At 40.4% G+C, this 19,137-nt stretch overlaps 1 protein-coding gene across 2 annotated transcripts; it reads right to left on the minus strand.

Moving 5' to 3' along the window:
* Nucleotides 1-505: 505 nt before the first annotated feature.
* On the minus strand, nt 506-17,437 carry TXNRD3 (thioredoxin reductase 3). 2 transcript variants are annotated; one of them, XM_026052504.1, is made up of 16 exons: nt 17,280-17,437; nt 12,748-12,808; nt 11,261-11,370; nt 10,530-10,643; nt 9,485-9,557; nt 8,805-8,924; nt 8,257-8,399; nt 6,792-6,907; nt 6,486-6,711; nt 6,138-6,230; nt 5,563-5,639; nt 4,393-4,549; nt 4,074-4,181; nt 3,079-3,174; nt 1,933-2,067; nt 506-1,663 (listed from the first exon to the last, which is right to left on the minus strand). In XM_026052504.1, the coding sequence occupies exons 1-16, from the start codon at nt 17,400-17,402 to the stop codon at nt 1,601-1,603; spliced, it is 1,815 nt and encodes a 604-aa protein (XP_025908289.1). In that variant the 5' UTR covers nt 17,403-17,437; the 3' UTR covers nt 506-1,600. The 2 variants fall into 2 exon arrangements, with proteins under 2 accessions (XP_025908289.1, XP_025908290.1); XM_026052505.1 differs by having other exon boundaries at nt 8,805-8,887; nt 9,541-9,557; nt 17,280-17,429.
* Nucleotides 17,438-19,137: the final 1,700 nt, after the last annotated feature.

The following is a 19,137-nucleotide window of genomic DNA, read 5'->3' on the forward strand; positions in this document are numbered from 1 at the left end:
CATCCTCAAGTACTAACTTTGCAGTATTACTAGGCTCAAATCAAGACTCAAAGAAGTTTCTAGGAGTTAAAAACAAGAACATCTTCAGCAAAATATGGTGCTAATGATCTGGCTAGATGCCACTGAGCATCTTGCAACTACCTCGCAGGTAACTGCTGCAGCACAGACAGACATTTAGTATTCTGAAGTGCACAGCACTCCTGGTTATCCTCAGTGTCAGCCTACAGAAGTCTCTCTAGAAACAGAAGTGGGTTAAGATTTTTGAGTGAGCCCACAGAGGTAGTAACACAACTTGTCTCTCCATGGCAGAGATTCCAGCATGCTCAAGCCTAAAGGTTGTGGCACTGTGTGATAAACAGTACAGCTGAAGCACAAAATCTTTAAGAAATAACATAAGCCATGAGGTCCGACACCATAAATTGTTGTATGTTTTGTTTATTGAACTTAAATTCCATGATACATCACAGATTAAATAGTTAAAAACTGTTCATTTACTATCATACAGTGTTCAGAATAGTCTTTCAAAACATCTCTTTGGACAAAAACAAAGGGCCAAATTCAAGCATAATTCCCCCAGAACGGAATGCTAGGGGTGGAATTAAGTCTCAGACTACTGACTATACAAGACACTACACAAAGCATAACAGCACACTTATCCATTGCTCTCTGCTGCAACACATGCTTCAAAGAGACATTCCATACAATGCACGTTACCATCAGGGACAGGCACCTGCTCTGAGTAGCACAGAGTGCTCAGACTTTTCTCCTCCAGACTGGAGGAGTACTCCACATATTACACTTCTGATGTTTTACACTGCAGAGCTGAAAGCAGACAGTATTAGGACTAAACATACCCATGAACAGCAACAGCAACCTGACTAGGTCTTGCATTCTAGTGTTCATGCACTTCAGTCCTAACATAAAAGATTCCTACCACTGAAATTTGTATCTTGAAGGCAAGTTACCTGAGGTCAAACAACTATGAATGTTAACAACATCTTAGATTGCTTCAAAGTAGATGGTTGAGACAGGAATCTAGTGCTTGAACTGCACCGCTTGTCACTGCACCCAATTTGTGCCACTTTGCCTCAAGTGGATAATACAATTGAAGTAAAACAAAATGCATCAAAAACAAATCAGTAAGTGTAAACCGTAGGCAAGAATCATTCAGCTATACATTTGCCCTCCATCCAGGGCATTTATACAAGACACTGGAGACTAGAAGAGTTAGCTTTAATTTGTGCAACTTCATTTCCTTCAGAAGTTCAGTCATCTGACTGGACGACGAGCTCTCCCACCCTTGCATGGCAGTCATCAGTCGCAGCTCACCTCATAGCAAGGTTCCGAGCCGGAACGTCAAAAAAGCACATTAGTGCTGATTCCAAGCAAAGCTGGGATTTACAGTCCAAGTTTTCCCTGCTGTTATACTGTTTCCATTTGCAACACTATTTACTCAGGAAGCTTTAAAAGGCACCTCTCCCAGCTGCAGTACAGACAGTGGTCCTGATGCAAACATTTTGCCCAAAAGTAGTTGGATGTACTGGGGCTTCCATAGAGCCAAGTGTGTACAATGAAAACAGATAAAACAGCAGGTTTAACCTCAGCAGCCTCGTTGACTGATATCTTGTCCTGAAGATTTTGTAATGTCCAATGTAGTGAACACCTGTAAGATACCAAAACAACAACTTACTGTTGCTGTTACTGTCATCTACACGGCTACATCTATTAAGCCTCCTCTTGCACAGCAACAGCACTAGATTTCTATGAATGGCTACAACAGAACACAGGCTGCAATGCACAGCTAACAAACACTTAATACAACACATGCAGCTAGAAGTCAATAAAAAATTGCATTTCATAATGAGATTGATTCTTTACCTGCACCTAAGCATTCACCTCCAAAGTTGGAATTAGCAGTTTGTCCTCTCTTACCTCTGCACACGTTGGATGGATGCCAATTGTTTCATCAAGTAACTCTTTTGTGAGACCACATTTTATTGCAGCAGCAAAACCTTGGGTAACTTCACCAGCATTAGGTCCAAGAACATGAAAACCTATGACACGGTTCTTTGAGACGTAAGAATAGAACAAGAATTAGTTCAGAGTGGAAGCATATCAATCCTTGAAGATCAGATCTAAAATAAACTGATTGTTTTCTTAGTTTCTTATTTTATACGTATACGGCTCATTCAGAGTGCTGATCTACAATTACCATTCCTCACATCTAAATTCAGATAAAAGACCTGTTTCGTCCGTAAAAAATCTGACACAGAACAGTTTGCTATTTACTGTCTGTTCCTCTGCCAAGCATTTAACAAGGTTTTGTGAAAGCCTTACGGGTTTCAATAAGTAACAAAATGTGTCTGCAGCAAGTTAATGTAGCATAGTCAAATGATTTAAAAAAAGTGTTGTTCTGGCTTGCTTTACAAATTGATTTATCAAGGAGGACAAACATTTTGTTTTAAAACATTTTCATGGGCTGTTTCCATGCCTTCAGGTAAATATTAGCACAGGTCTGGCCATAATTTGCAAGTTGGGATACAAATTCCTTGTAATACAAGGATTTAAAGACTGTATGACTGAATGACCCTACATTCCCTTATTCCCATATTCAGCGGCGGGAGGAAAACAACAAAACAAAATTTCAGGGAGGCCTAAGAAAGTCCATTCCTCCACTATGATCCTTCCACAGAAAGTAATTCTTCCAACGAATGTCCGAACAAAACACACTCCCCAAAACACATCCATCTTTTTTTTCCTTCAGGAGTTCACCTAACCTTTTCCTGAGGGCTGCAGAGAATAAACTCACTTCCCCCTAGCTTAAGCACTGTATTCTTCCATTCTGTCATTCCTTCCCTCCGAAAGTCATTTTGATACCAAAAAAATTATAAAACCCTAAGTATTGCTCAAATGATTAGTGCTCCCTCTTGTTTAAATTTTTGAAAGCAAGTATTTAAGCATATTAACAAAATGCACAGAACTGACTTCAAGCAAGTCAAATAACCTTTTCAGGCTTTTGTTTAGTCTAAAAATCTTTATTTTCAGAATATACTAAAGAAATCTATTCTAATTTCTTACATTGTCATATTTGTTGCAGATGATCTTTGCATAACAAGTATTGTTGTCTCTTCCTGGTACCGTCCATTCAAGTGGCCAAAACAAACTGTGATAAACCTGGGAGATGACAAGTGCATTAGGATTTAATGAAGTATTCAGTCTAATATAATATTCTCTTCTTAAAAAACCCTTATCTTTACAAATAGATAAAAATTAACCTGCTTCGCTTTCACAATGTATACTAGACAGGATCAGTGATTTTCCTCCCCCTGTCCCAAGCAGTCTTTCCTTCAAAATTTAATAGTAGTAGAGTTTAACTCAGGACAAGCATCCTTGATTTAAAGACTGGATTAAAACAGCTGCAACTTGAAGACACAGCATTTGAAGATTGTATGTGCAGCAAGAAGAGCTCTTCAGTAGGAACACAAGATTAATATCTAGTTACTATGAATTTAACCATTTGACAAAGCAATTAATAGCACAAGTTAAATAATGCCAGTTATATTTGAAGCACAACAAGATTTAAGAATATGGCATCTAAACAGCACTAATGAAAATATCTTGGAGGAATGCAAAAGCCAGAACCTAGCATTAAAGGTCAAGGAGATTCAGTTGATACCACTAAAGCCTTAGGGAGGTGAAAAAAGAATCAGGAGGAAATTCATTCGAAACTGAGCACAAATGAGCAGGGGGGAAATAAATAACCCCAAGATTCTATTCCAGCAATAGAAGACTTTTCTTCACTACAATAAAAGAGATAGATATTGTTTCAGCCCGAGTTTAGCTCCCTGAAGTCAAACGCCTCTTGGCAGCATGCTAACAGCCACCCAAAATTCTAGTTGAATCAACTGCTGCTAAACATCCAGTGGATTAAAAGTCTTTTAACCAAAGGATAACACTTCACTACTTCCACAAAGACCTGTTCAGCTTATCTTGTTTTAACACTACAATCAGAGTCTAAACTAAAAAGGCTTTTCAATAAAGCCCCAAGTTAAGCAAGCCTTGAGTGTTCTCACCTCCAAGTTTTGCTTTCCGTATCGTTCTACAGCTGTCTCTTCAGGTAAGCCACAGCTGCCGTACTCTAAAGGAGTAAACACTGTCGTCGGTACATTGATATAGTCACACTAAAAATAAAAACACAAATTCATATTTAGATTGTGCAAGTTCTGTACAGTACACTTTAGAGAGGAAAAGTTTTATTAGCCAATGCTTTACAAAACACTCAAAGCTTTTATGCTTTCTGTGTCCATGGTTGTATGGACGAATTGATTCCTGTAGGTTACTACTATTTGGAGGCAAGAAATAGAGAAAAATATTGTACTCCTAGAGCTTTACCTTTGTAGTGCCACCACCATAAAGCCTGCGGGCTAGCAGCTTTCCTGCTTGAATGGCAACTGGAGTAAGTTCAAGTTTTCCATCCAAGATATCACCAATAGCATAAACATAAGGCACATTGGTTTGTTCTTCATCATTTACAGGTACTTTCCCATTCCTTTAAGTAAAGGAGAAAACAAAGATTTCAGTATCATGACTTTTCTCAGAGCTAAACAGAAATCAAATGAGACATGCTCTGCTACAAATAAATGTCATTTCTGGGTATTAAACATTTTAATTAAGTGTGCTTATGCTTCTCTTCAAGAAGTTATTCAGGTCACTTGCCTCTTGCAAAGTAGGAATATTCTGTATTCAGTGGGCCAGTTTTGGCCCCAGCAATAGTCTGATGACAAGGAAATTTAAGATATTTGGACTTCCAATATATCCATATTTGGATTCCTTACTTGGCCTCACTCACATGTTTAAATAGGTTGATTTATTTGATAGCTACTGCAAACTAGTCCTGATTCTTCCCTCTCCTGAACTACATGATCCTGCCTCTTTCTTCGCACTAGTCTTAACTTTCTTCTCGTTTCTCTCTGGTGTCAGAGAGAAGAGTTAACTGTAAGCAAGTAATTTGCTGCTTCTTTAGATCCTTAGACTTCTAGTCACGCGAGTTCCAGGGCTAGGGCATCTTTTAAAGCTTTAAGAGCCTACTAAAAATACCTTAAAGTCATCCCACAGATTTATTGAGCTGCTAGTAGAACCTCAAGTTTGAGCTCACTTACACAGAACAACCTTCAGTAAGTGCTGAAATCTGTACACTAACAAAGCCAGAGAGCAAGTTAGAGTTAAGGAAGGGAAATGAATAACGCCTTGGATTCAAGGGAATTCTTAACCTGTAGGTTCAAAGTAAATGAAGTTAATATTAAAAAAAAAAAAGCACTATTCCTTAGCATAGTGATCAACAAATGATCATCAATTCAGAACAATTTCCTTAAGAAACAGGTATTTAAGAAATGCAGCTCATTAGTAATTTCACTCGCTTTTTTCTCAAGGGTGTCAAAGGGTTTAAAGGTATACTGAATTGCTCACTATAATAGCAGTGATTTAAAAAACATCAGTAGCACTGTTAGAAAGAGATACAGAATAATCCAAATAAGTAGTTTGGAAAAGATGTGCAATACTCACTTCTCATTGATTTTGACACCAATTGTCTCTAAACCAATATTTCTGGTACATGCATCACGACCAATGGCTATCAAAACCTGGGAAATGAAATTATATGCAGCAATTATACCCAAGGAAGTTTTATGCTGATCATCCTCCTATTTTTGTTAGAAAAACTTTAAAGCACATGGTTGAAAGGCACAATAGTATGTTTAACTAGTTTCATCATAGAATCATTATGGTTGGAAAACTTCAAGATAACTGGGCCCAGACATAAATCCTTCAACATCAAGTCTGTTAAATCATGCCCTTAAGTGTCTCAAGCAATAAAACAAATTGCCGAACAACATCAGAAGAACAGAAATAGCAATATTCACATGAACTAAATTCCAAACAATAACTTTCACTGATTCTGATAGAGCTCAATTCATCTGAATATTCAAGTTTTATGTAATTTTTCTAGCAGGTTTGTGGTCTGTTCGTTTGTGAACAATTTGTTAAGCAAAGCCTCCCTTTACTTTTCTCCTGAACACTTTTAAAATATTTTAAACACACTTCCATAGCAATACCTATAAGCCAAATCCACAAATGCTTACAGTATTATATTCTCCTTCCAAAATGTCTGACCCCTCCGTTGACTTCGCTGTCACCTTCAGTCTTCCAGGCATGCCTTCCTCCAGCCTTTCAACCTGGATACATACATATAATCTTAGTTTTAAACAGCACAGCCCCGGAGCACCAGCACTTTAAACCTTGACCTAACAACTTGACCTTTTGATAGTATTAAAAGTTTAGCCTCAAAAAGCATTTGCATTCCACATGAGCTATTCTAATATGCACATTCTATTCTACAGAATATATTCTATAACTCTACATTCTATAATACTCTATATTCTAACAAATAAGGTTACACCACGTGGAAAGAAGAAATGGTAAGTACTTGCCTTAGAAGGTACAAACTTTCTGATGAACTTTACACCGTGTGTTTCCATGTGGGCACCTACTCTCTCTGCCATTTCTTGGTCAAATCCTCGAAGGAGTATGGACCGCACCATCACCGTGACATCCAGGCCGAGCCCAGCAAGAAATCCGGCACACTCTAGAGCCACATAGGAAGCACCCACAACTAGAGTTTTGCCAGGGCAGTAAGGCAGGGAGAAGAGGTCATCACTGAAAAGAAGAGTAAGTTGCAAGGGTCTTATAAACACCCATTTATTTGACACTCAGTCTACAATGCCTTTTGATCTTACCTGGTAATACAGTACTCTCTGTCTCCAGGGATACCCGGATATCTAGGCCTTTCCCCTGTGGCCAATACAAAATTCTCTGCTGTGTGATAGGTTACTTGTCCTTTCCGATTAGTTGCCTGTTATATAAACATAGTTAAGACAGTCTTCATCATAACAAATAGGTTTTATGACAAATTAAGAGTTGCATAATCTTAATTAAGACTTTAAGACTTGTTGGAATATAAGAACAGGCTGCTTGAAGTAAAGCCTACTGCATTTACAGAAGCCATGCAGATGACCAAAGAGCAACAGTGAACCAGAACATCAGGATAGTCCCACATTAGTTAGTAGACCTAATGGGATTTACCTCTTGAATGCTGTCCACATCAACTATTCATTTAGATTGTTCAAGCAAGATTAAAATAACATAAACCTCCAAGAAGATTAACAAAATGCCACCAGAGTAATATCAATTACTACTCAGGCTTCCATTAGAAAAAAAGTTACATGCTTTCAGAGAGCCTAATATTCCAACTTCCTGACAATGCATATCTCCCAAAACTTGACCTTCATTTTCAGTTTGAACTATTTGACCATACAAGAAAAGGATTTTTTCTTCCATTCCAATTCACAGAATAATTCAAGCTGAAAGGGATCTCAGGAAGTCACCTAGTCCAAACTCTGAATTTTTTTCTACTTCACTCATAGACCAAGGACACTACTAAGTGCATGACCTATATACCTGGTCACTATAACAGTAAGGAAGATAAGGTGTGTAGCACGTAATCCCTCCTTATTGCCATTCCCTTGGTTTGTGACTCATGCAGTTCAGTCTTCATAAACTTATACTGAAAGCTGACACTTGTACCCAATGAGAGACCAAAGTTTTATTCTATAAACACTTCTAAGTTAACCTTTCACTTACTGCAAGATCATCAGCACAAGTTTTGTCTTGCAAAACAGGTAATTGAACTCTTATGCTGATACAGCATAAGCTCCAGCATTCTTATGCAAGCGCTTTACCTGAGTTTATTTCTATAGTCCTTGCATTTCAGGATTAAGAGTTTCCAAGGTTTCACAGCTTTTCTCTGCTGGTTTTCCTGGCTCAAGCTGTTGACTTCTGTCATGAAGTGAGCAGCTGAGACTGCCTCAATCTACTGAGAAGACTTCAGTTCCCAGATGCCCATGTTTCTTCTACATAACACTTACTAGGTTTGCAAACAGTGACAGTCCTAAAGTGTAATATCAATCTGAACCTTCACTTGTTTGAAATCCCAGAATCACAAAATGGTTGAGGTTGGAAGGGACCTCTGAAAATCATCTACTCCAACTCTCCTGCTCAAACAGGGACGCCTAGAGATATGTTAACTTAAGTTGAAGTGACAGTTTCAGCATGAAGCCTTTGCTTTGTTAGGTTTCAAAAGGTAGCCTTAGAATTTAAGTTCTCCCTGTCAACTACACGAGAAGTTTTAAACATAGTGCATACCTTTATTTTGTGTGGTTCAACAAATTCTCCATAGGAATTCATGTATGTCACAGACTTCTCTCTTAGAGACACTCGATAGCCCCAGTTTAGAGAACCTATGTAGTTTTGAATTGCTTCTACCATGATCTCCCAGTTGTGTTTAACTGAAACAAACCATCAGTTTCACAGTTAAGAAAATTAAAATGCAGCAAACTCCTCAAAGAATCTTAAGTCTTATTAATTGTATGACATGCCAAGTAGCCATAATTAGCATCAGCTAATAAGGACACACATTAAAATCTTGTGCTGCTATATTTACCTGTGTTAGTATGACCCAAAATTGTAAAGTCAATTCTAGAAGTTCTTTCATTTAATTCAGTTAATACAGAGAACAAAGCACAATTAACTTTCAATCCTAAAAGGTTTCTATGACTCAAGAGAGAGAAATCCTTCTGATTCACTTAGTTACTGATCTCTGCATTTATTATACTAGTGTCTAAACAAAAATTATCCTAAGCTCAGAGTCTTCTGCAGCACCCTGCCTTGCTGTCCTCTGCGTTCCTACTGACCTTGTTCTTCATACTGCCAGCCGTATTTCCTTGAGTCCTGGAGTGCCTGCCCCAGAAGTGCTGCTTGGTGCATTAGTTTCTTAGGAATGCAACCTACATTCACACAAGTGCCACCAAGTCCTAAGACAGAAACAGCCCATTATTACCAGCACGAACAGGATATTTACACTTCTCTTACTGTGCACTTTGTTAGTCACCCATATCAGTCAGTGATGACTCTTATTCATATTCTCAACTCTCAAATGTCGCACTAAAAGTCAGACAGCAGCTGTCTATATGTCCACAACTATAGACACATCCATCTGTTCTAAAGGAAGCCAAGATCAGCTATGCACAAAATAGAGCTAAACAAACTAAAAAAACACCCACAATAAAATAAGAAAACCCACAAACACAAGAACACGAACAAAGAAACACAAAAACAAAATCTGGCCATTTTCAGATTTCAAAGTGAGCAGTTAGAATCTAAGATTTCAAAATAACCAAGATAAGTTAACAATGTACAAAACAGAAGCAACTCTTTAGAAGAACATGCATGCAAGAAAGTCTTTTATTAACCATGCTCCAGAATGAGAGGAATTCTATTTCAATATCCAGGGATACAAATCCATAATGCATAGCAACTCAGTATGTATCACTGGTACTCAAGTACTAAAGACAAGAAGTTAATGGAAGCTTACCCCATGAAGTACCCAGCGGTGTTGGAACAACATAATCTAACACCAGTACTTTCTTTCCTAAGACAGCAGCTTCCTGTCAGAAAAACAAGTAAATATTACCAAAGTTTCCTTTGACCAAAAATGCCTGTCTTCTCATTTATGACTGTGATTCACTTCACACTAATAGAAGGCTCTTCTGATAGTCAGTCTTTACTATTTGGCTCTTCCACCTCCTCTGCTTAAAAACAACACATGCAAATTGCACAAAAAGGTGCTATTCTTCTAAAAATTCAATGCACACCAATTTTTCACTTCTGCATCTATACAAAAATAAGATGCCAAAAGCCATGAATGGTCTGCCCAGACAGGCTCTGGAGTCTCCATTCTTGGAGCTACCTTCTCCCACCGACCGGAACAGAGTATGCTCTGACACACAAGGCTGCCTTTAATTGACCTAGGAAAAATTGCATACTTAACTGTACTGTCGTACAGTAGTTACCAAGCTTGTTGCAGCAATCTGAACTGTAAACCAATGGTTAGAACACTAGTTCAGAGGTGGAAGCGTGTGTTCAAATCCTTAGTGCAGAAGCTAGAACAATGAACATCTCGGGTCCTGAGGTACTGTGAACAATAGCCAACTGTGACAGAAGTACACAATCTGCTACCACTTCTCTTTGTGGCTGATTTACTAGAGGAAAGAATGAGTCAGTTCCTTGAGAGTACAACAGAAAACAGTCCATTGTAGAAAAAGTTTGGTTATCCAGGATCTTAAGGAAACTGGAGTACTTCAAGAGTTGCCTGAGACTTTTCCAGATTATTGCATGGAAATATTCAAGTGCACAAATGAACAGGAAAAGCCTTTGAATCCATCCTTAGCCAGAAACCTAAACCCAACTGGGAACTAGTGAGAAACTGGTCCAGAGTTTCACACACATTTCTCTTAGATCACTAATTAACAATGAACAGTACTAATCAAACTATAGACTATTTTATACGATTGTCACTGATGCAGAAAAATTGAGGCTTTATATGCAACCTATTATTGAATGTAAAATTCGTATCATACCTTGGAACAAGCAAGTCCACCAGAGCCACCGCCAATAACAATGAGGTCATAGTCATAGGGTTCTTCAACTTTGCTGTCCCCAAGAAGTTTCTGCAGTGATCCATTCTGGTAAGCCTGTTTAAAAAAAATCAAATTAATACAGATGTCTAAGCAATCAGACCTAGGTCACTCCATCTGATATTCCCCACTTCAATCTGTTAATCAAAAATAACTGTTTCTAAAGTCAAAAGCTCCGAGTTGTCTGATCTAGTTGAGTCTGCTTTACAAGGCAAGCCCAGATTAGATTACTTCCAGAGGTCTCTTATAATCTAAATTATTCTGTGATTCTGGAGTTCAGAGTTCTAGAAAATATTTAAAAGTGTTACTCATCTTACTTGCATAATAGCCTTTATGCCCTCAAAAGCATAGTTATAATCAAACTGCAAATTCAGAGGGCTGCAGATGGCCTATTTCCTCAATACTATGGCTCATATTTAGGGCCACAGAAGTTTTCTAAGAACGCTCTGGAATTTTTGGACATTGCCTGCTTTGATGCAAGTTCAAGAAAATAAAAACTTCATGTTTGTAATATAAAACTTCATCTGTATGTTTTCATCCCAATAATCTAACTTACTAACAAATGAGGTAGTTGAATTACATGAAAAGTGTCTTGATCTCCAGAAAACAAAACAAACCCTCAAACACCCACCATAGTCTTGTTGATACCCAATTGATGTTTAAAGAATAGTTACCTGAAAAGTTGAATCACATCCACCAACATGTTTTCCATTCACAAATACATTAGGAACTGTCCTCTGATTTGTTAGCTCTACTAACACTTGCTGAATACTGGCTCCATCATCTAGGGACATATGTAAAAAAGATACATTATAGAATGATTTTCAAAGTGACCTTTTAAGACAAGCTGAAGTATTAAAGGCTATATTGCGACACACTAAGCCCACCAGAAAAACAGTTTTATTTTAAGCACCACATTTATAGAGCATCGCACGTGTGGACTAGAAGTTACTTCTCAAAAGTACATGCTTCAAATACAAGGGATAAAGTAGTGCTTTAAGCAAAAACCCCACAGTCTGGTGTTAAGTCAGTCATAAAGTGTAGTCATCTTATTTCCTGGATTCCTACTAGAGCTTCTGCCTGCCAATATGATACTTGGTATTACAAGAATTCTTGTCCTGATCATGTTGACAGCTTTTCTTTCAGCTTCTTTAGCTTTGGCCTAGGCTCTATGCCAGGGTTTGCCAGCGTACATAAACTTGCCCAGAAGCTTTGTGCTTTGAGAATTTGGATGCATACAAGAAGAAGAAACTTTTGCTTACGCACATGCTAACTTATATACTTTCTGTGCCCACCACACAGTCTTCAATCTTCTAGTTTTAAAATCCCACCTGACTTGACTTGTCCTTCAAACCACCAACATCTTCAGGTTCAACAGGCTCAATGTGGATTTCACAGCAGTTGCACAAGAGTAGGAAAAACCTTCGAGTTGTACATAACTCGGGCTATGATTAGTTTAATTTATGTTTTCATATAATAAAAATAACTAAGATAATATGCTTTGGATCATTAAATTAGTGAAGGTTTCCAAATATTACTTAATCTCAAATACTTCAGGAAAAGCACTAGTAAAAAAAAGTTTAAGTGCCAAAAGAAATGGGTGGATAACAGCTCACAATTAATAACTTATCCCTGGTGCAAGGCGGGTTTATTGAGAACTGTGTTAAAAACTACTTTTTCTTAAAATTAGATGCACTATGTACATGATTCCACAATGAAGAGTATGCACATTAAAACTACAATTTATGGGTTAAAAAATAAAGCATTAGCAATATCCAAGGTATTGGAATTTACCCTTTCTTCCAAAGACTTGGCAACTTCCCTTATGAAGGTCACTCACATACCAGGTCAAACATTAACAATTCACTTAGTGCCACAAAAGTCTAACTGTTAGGAGAAATAAAGCTAGAGTACAGGCTTTTCCCTGAAGGACACAAGTCAAATATTCCTCACATTCTTTATCAGTTCATTTGTAGAGGAGGAGTCAAAACACCTTCAGTTATAAAAACATCCTGTTTTAAATCCATATTAAAGCCTAACTGCTATTTTATCAAGAGTTATAATAAATTTAAAATAACCTTCAGGTATTTCAAGACAGCCTAAGAGTCACCCAGTTCTAGCTACCCTAAGCAGCACACGATAGACTGTATTTTCTACTTACCAGTCACATCAAGTTCCAAAGCATAGTACTCTACACGCAAGGAACGGAAGAGTTCTTTTACCTGTAACAAAGACAAATATGACTTTTCTGTGCACAACTAGACCTCTAGTGCAAAGTTTTCACAAATTTAAGATATATCATATTGCTGAGGGCAAAATTTGGTTTTTGGACATTCTTAAATTGCAACTTTTAAGTCACAGTGAAAATGTCAGTAACAGAAGATAGTTGGTTTGAGTCTGGTAACAATACACTCTAGAACTAGTTTTAGAAGAACTGTATAAATTCAACCTAACAGCAACTTTTCATTTACTGACACTAAAATTGCGAACTGCCGTTGCAGTTGGCGAACAACATCTCCCACAGCACTGGTACTGTAACAGTTGGCAATATTTATTCCTTGTAAAGCAATGGCCAAAACCGCTTTTTTTGTTCATAGTTGCCTTACTTGATCAGAAAACAGTTGTAGCAAGAAGCGGTGAAAAGTTCCGCTGCAGAAAAAGATACAGTACTACACTAAATACCTGTGTGACAGACCCTCTTGCCAGCATGGGTTCTGAAAATAAAACAATTGAAGCTGCTCCCAGTTCAGAAAAATACTTTCACAACCTGCTTTCCTGATTAATGTTACATTTATTGACTAAAGACTTCACTAAGAACGAGTGGAGCTGATCAGCAAGTTTTGAAGTTTTCAACACACAACAAAGTGTTTTTATGCTGCTGGGATCTACGCTGTTACTAAGCCAAAAATGAGTGCTTCGGTGCCTTCTATTGGACTCCCAGCTTTATCCAAACACAAAGCTGCTGTAACTGCTCTTACCTACCTAGTTTATTTCCAGATCATAAAGCAACTGTAATATAATAATCTCTGCTTGCGTAATTGACAGCGTTAGTTTTACAACTATATAATAATTTAAATTGAGAAAAACCTCTCAATGTCATCTGCTCTAACACCTTACTCAAAGCAGAGCAAAGGAAAAGAACATGCATTGGAACATGCACACTCAAGAAAGGATAAGTTTAAGACAGTGCATTTAGGCAATTTCTTTTCTCTGCTGCAGATGTGGAATAGGAGGAAAAACAGGCAATTTTCCCCAACCTAGTTCCAAATAGCTTTCTTACTTTATATGAATACGGCACGGTTGTTTTAGAGGTGAAACTGAAATAATGAAGTGACAGGTATATATGATCAGCTATGATATCTTCAATAGGAGAGCAAGAACAGATGACAAGTTCAGAAAAGAAAATGATTAGGATGGGTAAAAAAAGATGGTATATAGTAATCATAAATAACATTGAGAAAGTAAACAGAAAATGATTTTGGAGAAATGGTGAGCCAGAGCAGTTAAATTAAGCCCTCACAAAAAACACAACTTATATTCACCTGACATCTCAGAGCGAAAACTACAAGGAAATCAAAACAGCCATTACAGCAACTAGTAAGAGCAGAGCCTTTTAACTCAGTAAGACTAATACAACCTCAGATCCATAAATTCCTGAGACAGACTGTTGGAGAAGAAGCAATGGCATTCTAGGACATCTCCTCCTCCTACAAAAAGTTCCTCTAAGAAGTGCCAGACCCAGGATATTAAGCTACATAGTCACTGATCCAGCCACTTACGTCTCTTTTGATGAATGCAACGACCCTTATTTACCTACAAAACCTTTCCAGCTTTCACAACAAAAGGTAAACACTAGAAAGTTCTCCAGTTAATAACAGTAGAAAATTGCTTTGCAACAGAGAAATTGGTCTAACACTTTAGAAAACTCTTCCTGGAGATGCTTTTTACTGTTCAGGTAGCTGAGCAGGTTTGAAGTAAACTTCCTATGGTCAAGTAATATGTTATGTTGCCTGTCCAATGTTTTGCATATCAGCTAACCTTCCACAATACCTACAGATCCACCTACTGACACGTCATTACCCATCCCAGTGGATACAGAGTGTACTAAAAATCATGAGACTAGAATAATCAAAACGTTCTGTGCAAACACTGTTGTTGGTGTTAACTTCTTCGCTGCTCAGACTTGGCACTTCTTTATGTTAAAGAAACAAAGTGTTTTCTTTACGCATTTCTATTTTACTCAACATTAGTCTCCTTGGGGTAGTAAGAACTTTAAAAACAGTTAAGCTACGGCAAGGAAGTTATTCTAACACCACCCTCTTCCTACTACTTTGCTAAAGCAACGGAACAATAAACGGCCTTTGTAGAAGAACTGCTTAGTCATAGCAGCTTACCTGAATTACCAGTCATCTACTGAATTCATTTAGAGAATATATCTGCACTATTCTTTTTCTGAAGGAAAGCACAATATTAAATTTTCCTAGCATAGCTAGGTGCTTTTGAAATAATTAATTCTTCCCCACACCTCAAATGAGGTTGTACTAGGGCTGAAAGTACTCCATACAACTGCTAAACTATCATCAGCTTTTCAATTAATCCTACCAAGAGTGCACAGCTAACCACCATCTATGATGAAAGGCAGACAGAGAGCATACTCTGCCACTCTCTTACAGCTCCAAATTATGTGATTATGGGATAAGTACGCACAGGGTAACTACACTTGCAAATTGTATGGCCTTGGTAGAATTAATAAAGTACAGCTAGCAAGAACATTATGTTACCCATTGCTCTCTCACTCCCTCCACTGTTTTCTAAGCCTTTGAGGGGAGGGAGAGAAACGTTAATACCAAAACTGTTGCAAATATTTCCGTGTGCTTTATCACTTGCTCTCTCGTGCATGACTTTTCTGTGCTTCATATGCATTAATCCTCCTTTTGCAACATGCTGCTGCTTCTTCCTGCTTTCTTCATCATATATCACCTTTCACTCCAGTCCCAAAAACAAAAGTAAGACAAGGAAACCTTCCTACATGGGCAGTTATTTTTTTTTCTCCTCTTCCTATTTTAGCACTTGCTCCCTATTAAAGACTCATATAGGGCCTATGAACTCTTTCTCTTGGAAATCTCTCTTGAGTACAATTACTCCAGGTACTTGCTCTTCTTTTCAAAGCATTCAAAATAATATTACTCAGAGCTCATTGTTTCCAATAAGTGAATAATCCTAACGGAAAACTCAGGAAGAGTCTTTTTTCCTAAAGAAATTCAGGAAAAAAATTATTAATGTGGAATCTAACTAGCAGACTACAACTAAAACTATTTTTCCTTAAGCTCTGAGTGTTATTCTAGCTCCTCTGCAACAACTGCACACCACAGACCGACAGAATAGGTTACAAGCTTTAAAAAGTTACCATTCACTATATGATTTTTTTAAAAAAAATATTGGACTGAATGCCATACATGTCAACAGTTGACAGACCATGACAACTAACATCACAGACAGCAATAAAGATGGGTAGAATACTAAGGTCTGTTTTTCAGTGGGCAGCATTAACAACAACATTAAGAGAAACTATCATTTCTGTAACTTTGACTATACTCAAGACCCCGTTCTCTAAACTTCTATTGATAAGTAAGCAAATTTTAGAAGGATGCAGATTGCTTATTATGCTGCAACTATTTGCCCAAACATCCTTAGAGAGTGGGCATTAGTTTGGCTCACCTGCTCACAAGGAAAAATTTTCTTCCCAAAAAACTCATTTAGTTCTAATTTACTTGCATGTTTTCTACAGAGGTAGAACAACACCTGATCCCGTCCCTAGTGCTACGGTGTCTTAAGCTACACAGGAAGGCAGCCTTAAGTATTTTCCTGGTTTTAAGTTCCATTTAAGAATACCACAGCCCTATCCTGCAGTTCCAGTTGTGTGTTCTCCCCACCAGAGCCACATCCTCTCTGCAAACGCACAAGAATCACAATGCCTACAGACATATGCTGAGATTCTGCAATTACACAGAGCTGATATCCTCTAATTCCAAAGATGACCCTGCTTTTCCTCAATGCCACTGGCTCACCAATTACAGCTGTTCCACGGGGTAGTAAAATCTAGACAGAGACAGACAAACCCAACTAGGGCTGAAAATACATGTATTTTTTTGCTCCTCTTATCCCAAGTCATACTTATTTCTGTAAAGTGTTATGGCTACAGCTTGGAATAATTCTCTTGTTATGCAGGCAGCCTTTGGCCTCAGATTTCAAAGATAACAGCGAGGATATCTCACAGTTCCTCAATGCTTTGCCCAAGCCGGACATCAGTCGGGTGCTGGTGCTTTGGAGGGGACGGCACCACATGCAGCAGCCCCCCAGCCTCCCCGGTACATAAGCAGCCGGGCAGTGCAAACACCCGGCCCCTCGCTCAAGGTCTAGAGGATGCAGATCGCCAGGCACCTTCCTTTGGGGTCTCACCTCTTTCTAAGAGGAATAAGGCCCCTTCTCAAGGGGTTTCGCATCCTGGCGATGTCCCCTTCAAGGCCGCCCGCCCTCAGGGCCAGGCCTCGCCCGGGGTCCCGCCTAGGCCTGCCGGTGAGAGGCCTCCCGCCGCTTCATCCTCCCGGAGCAGCGGCCTCGGGGGCGCCCCGGAGCGGGTAGGGATGGCGGGAGGGAGGCCGGGCGGCCGGCGCGGCGCCGGGGACCCCTCACCTTGTTGCAGTAGGGGCAGTAGCTCTTGCTGAAGATCATGACGCGGTGGGTGTCGATGAGGGCCCGCACGCGGAGCTTCAGGCCCTCCCAGTCCGGGAGCTGCGTCTGGCTGGGCGGCGGCATGGCGGCGCCGAGCGGGCCAGGCGAGGGGCGCGGAGGGAAGCGGCGGCCTCGTCCTCGTCCTCGTCCCCCGCCCCGGCCGGCCGCCCGCGCTCCCTCCCGCGCTCCCCACACGAGCAGCGGCGCCGCGCGCCCAACGCCCGCTCCCACCCGCCCCGCCCCCCGCCTTCCGGAGCGGGAACGGCTCCACCAACCTCCCCGCGGGGGGGGGGGTGTAGAAAGCCAAAAAGCGCAGCCCGCCCTTTGCTTCCACCTCACACGCCTTGAATGGAGTTAAAACAATCACTAAATTCTATATATAAGAGGAGAAGTGTTAGCGTTTACCCAAGCATGGGTTAAGGGGGGAGAAAGTGGCGCTCTTTAAAGCATCCCCTCCGCCGAAGGGGCGTTTGGAACAGCCCAAGGGGGGAGGGGGCGGTGCGCTGGGGAGGCGCATGCGCAGTCGGGCGGCGCGCGGGCCGGGCGGGAAGGCGGGCGCGGAGTCGCCCCTCGTGTGGGCGCCGGCAGCGCCGGGCGCGGGGCCGCGGCTCCCCCGGCGCGAACGGTCCCGGGGCAGCCGCCAAAGGGGACGCTCGGGGCTGGCGCTGGCCCCGGGCTCCTCGCCAGCCTTTGCCCTCCCTCCCTGGGGCTGTTAAGATGAAGGCAGAGTCCCCTCAGGGAGCCGCCGGAGCGCCGAGCCCCCGATGTGGCAGCGATGCCCCCCGAGCGGTGTCTCTGTACCCTATAAATGCGGCTAAAACCCGGTGGGGAGGTGCCCCGTGGGCCTTCACCAGCCTCGGGGCCGGTGGACACCCGGGAGGCAAGAAAGGGACACCGAGGCCACAGTGTTGTTGGAGCGTCCTCTACAATAAAGTGCTTAATTAGGGCTTAAGATCAGCTGAGATTGCACAAATAAATTTCCCTTTTTACATGCTACTGTGAAGTATCTGGTGCTGCTTATGGCGGGTTGCTGATCACTGATTAGATTTATTGCTCTGTTCCTGGGAACACCGTAATTCCCAGGATGGAGCAGGTGGGGACTTTGTCCCGAACTGTGCAAGAACCTAAATCAGGGCAGGGAGGGAGGGAAAGGCTGCCTCGTTATTTCCCTAATTCGGCAACATTTTGAGGAATGTGTTGAACCAAGGTCCCAAGAAACCCCACATCTCCCTTCAAAACCAACCAGCGTTTACCGTTAGCAACACCAGCTTTCTGTAAACAGTCGTAAGGGGTTGCCTTGCATGAGCAACAACAGCTTTCTATAAACAATCATAATCCTGCTTTTAATATTTTGCTTAGTCCGTCAAGCTGTGCAGACCTCCAAGTGATAGCAGTTGTTTTCTACAGGTGGAGAAACTAAGACACAAAGAGATTTTATTGAGGTCTGACAGAAAATTTGTAACCTAGCATGTAATAAAGTCCAGCGCTGCAGCCCACACCTTGCCACAGATCAGGCCTATTGCTGTTTACTAATGCTAAAAATACTCATGTATAAAAGTGGCTATGGTGCCAGTGATGGAAATGGGCCTGGTGGGAGGCAGCTGAATCAATTTGTTTAATTCCTTTTGATCACATATATTACTGGTGTTCATTGCCCAGCGAGCTTGAAAAATCATGTATTGCTTATTGTAATGTTGACAGTGAAAGAGTTCTAGACTGAGAGTGTTTCTATCCTCCTTGCAGAGAAAAAACAAATCTTTCTTCAAGTCCTGCGGCCTCCATTTCAGTATCGCCCTATAGATGAACAGATAAAATACCT

Source organism: Nothoprocta perdicaria, unplaced genomic scaffold (genome assembly GCF_003342845.1).
Source record: "Nothoprocta perdicaria isolate Ctin4 unplaced genomic scaffold, notPer1 scaffold_9, whole genome shotgun sequence".
Lineage (NCBI taxonomy): Eukaryota > Metazoa > Chordata > Aves > Tinamiformes > Tinamidae > Nothoprocta > Nothoprocta perdicaria.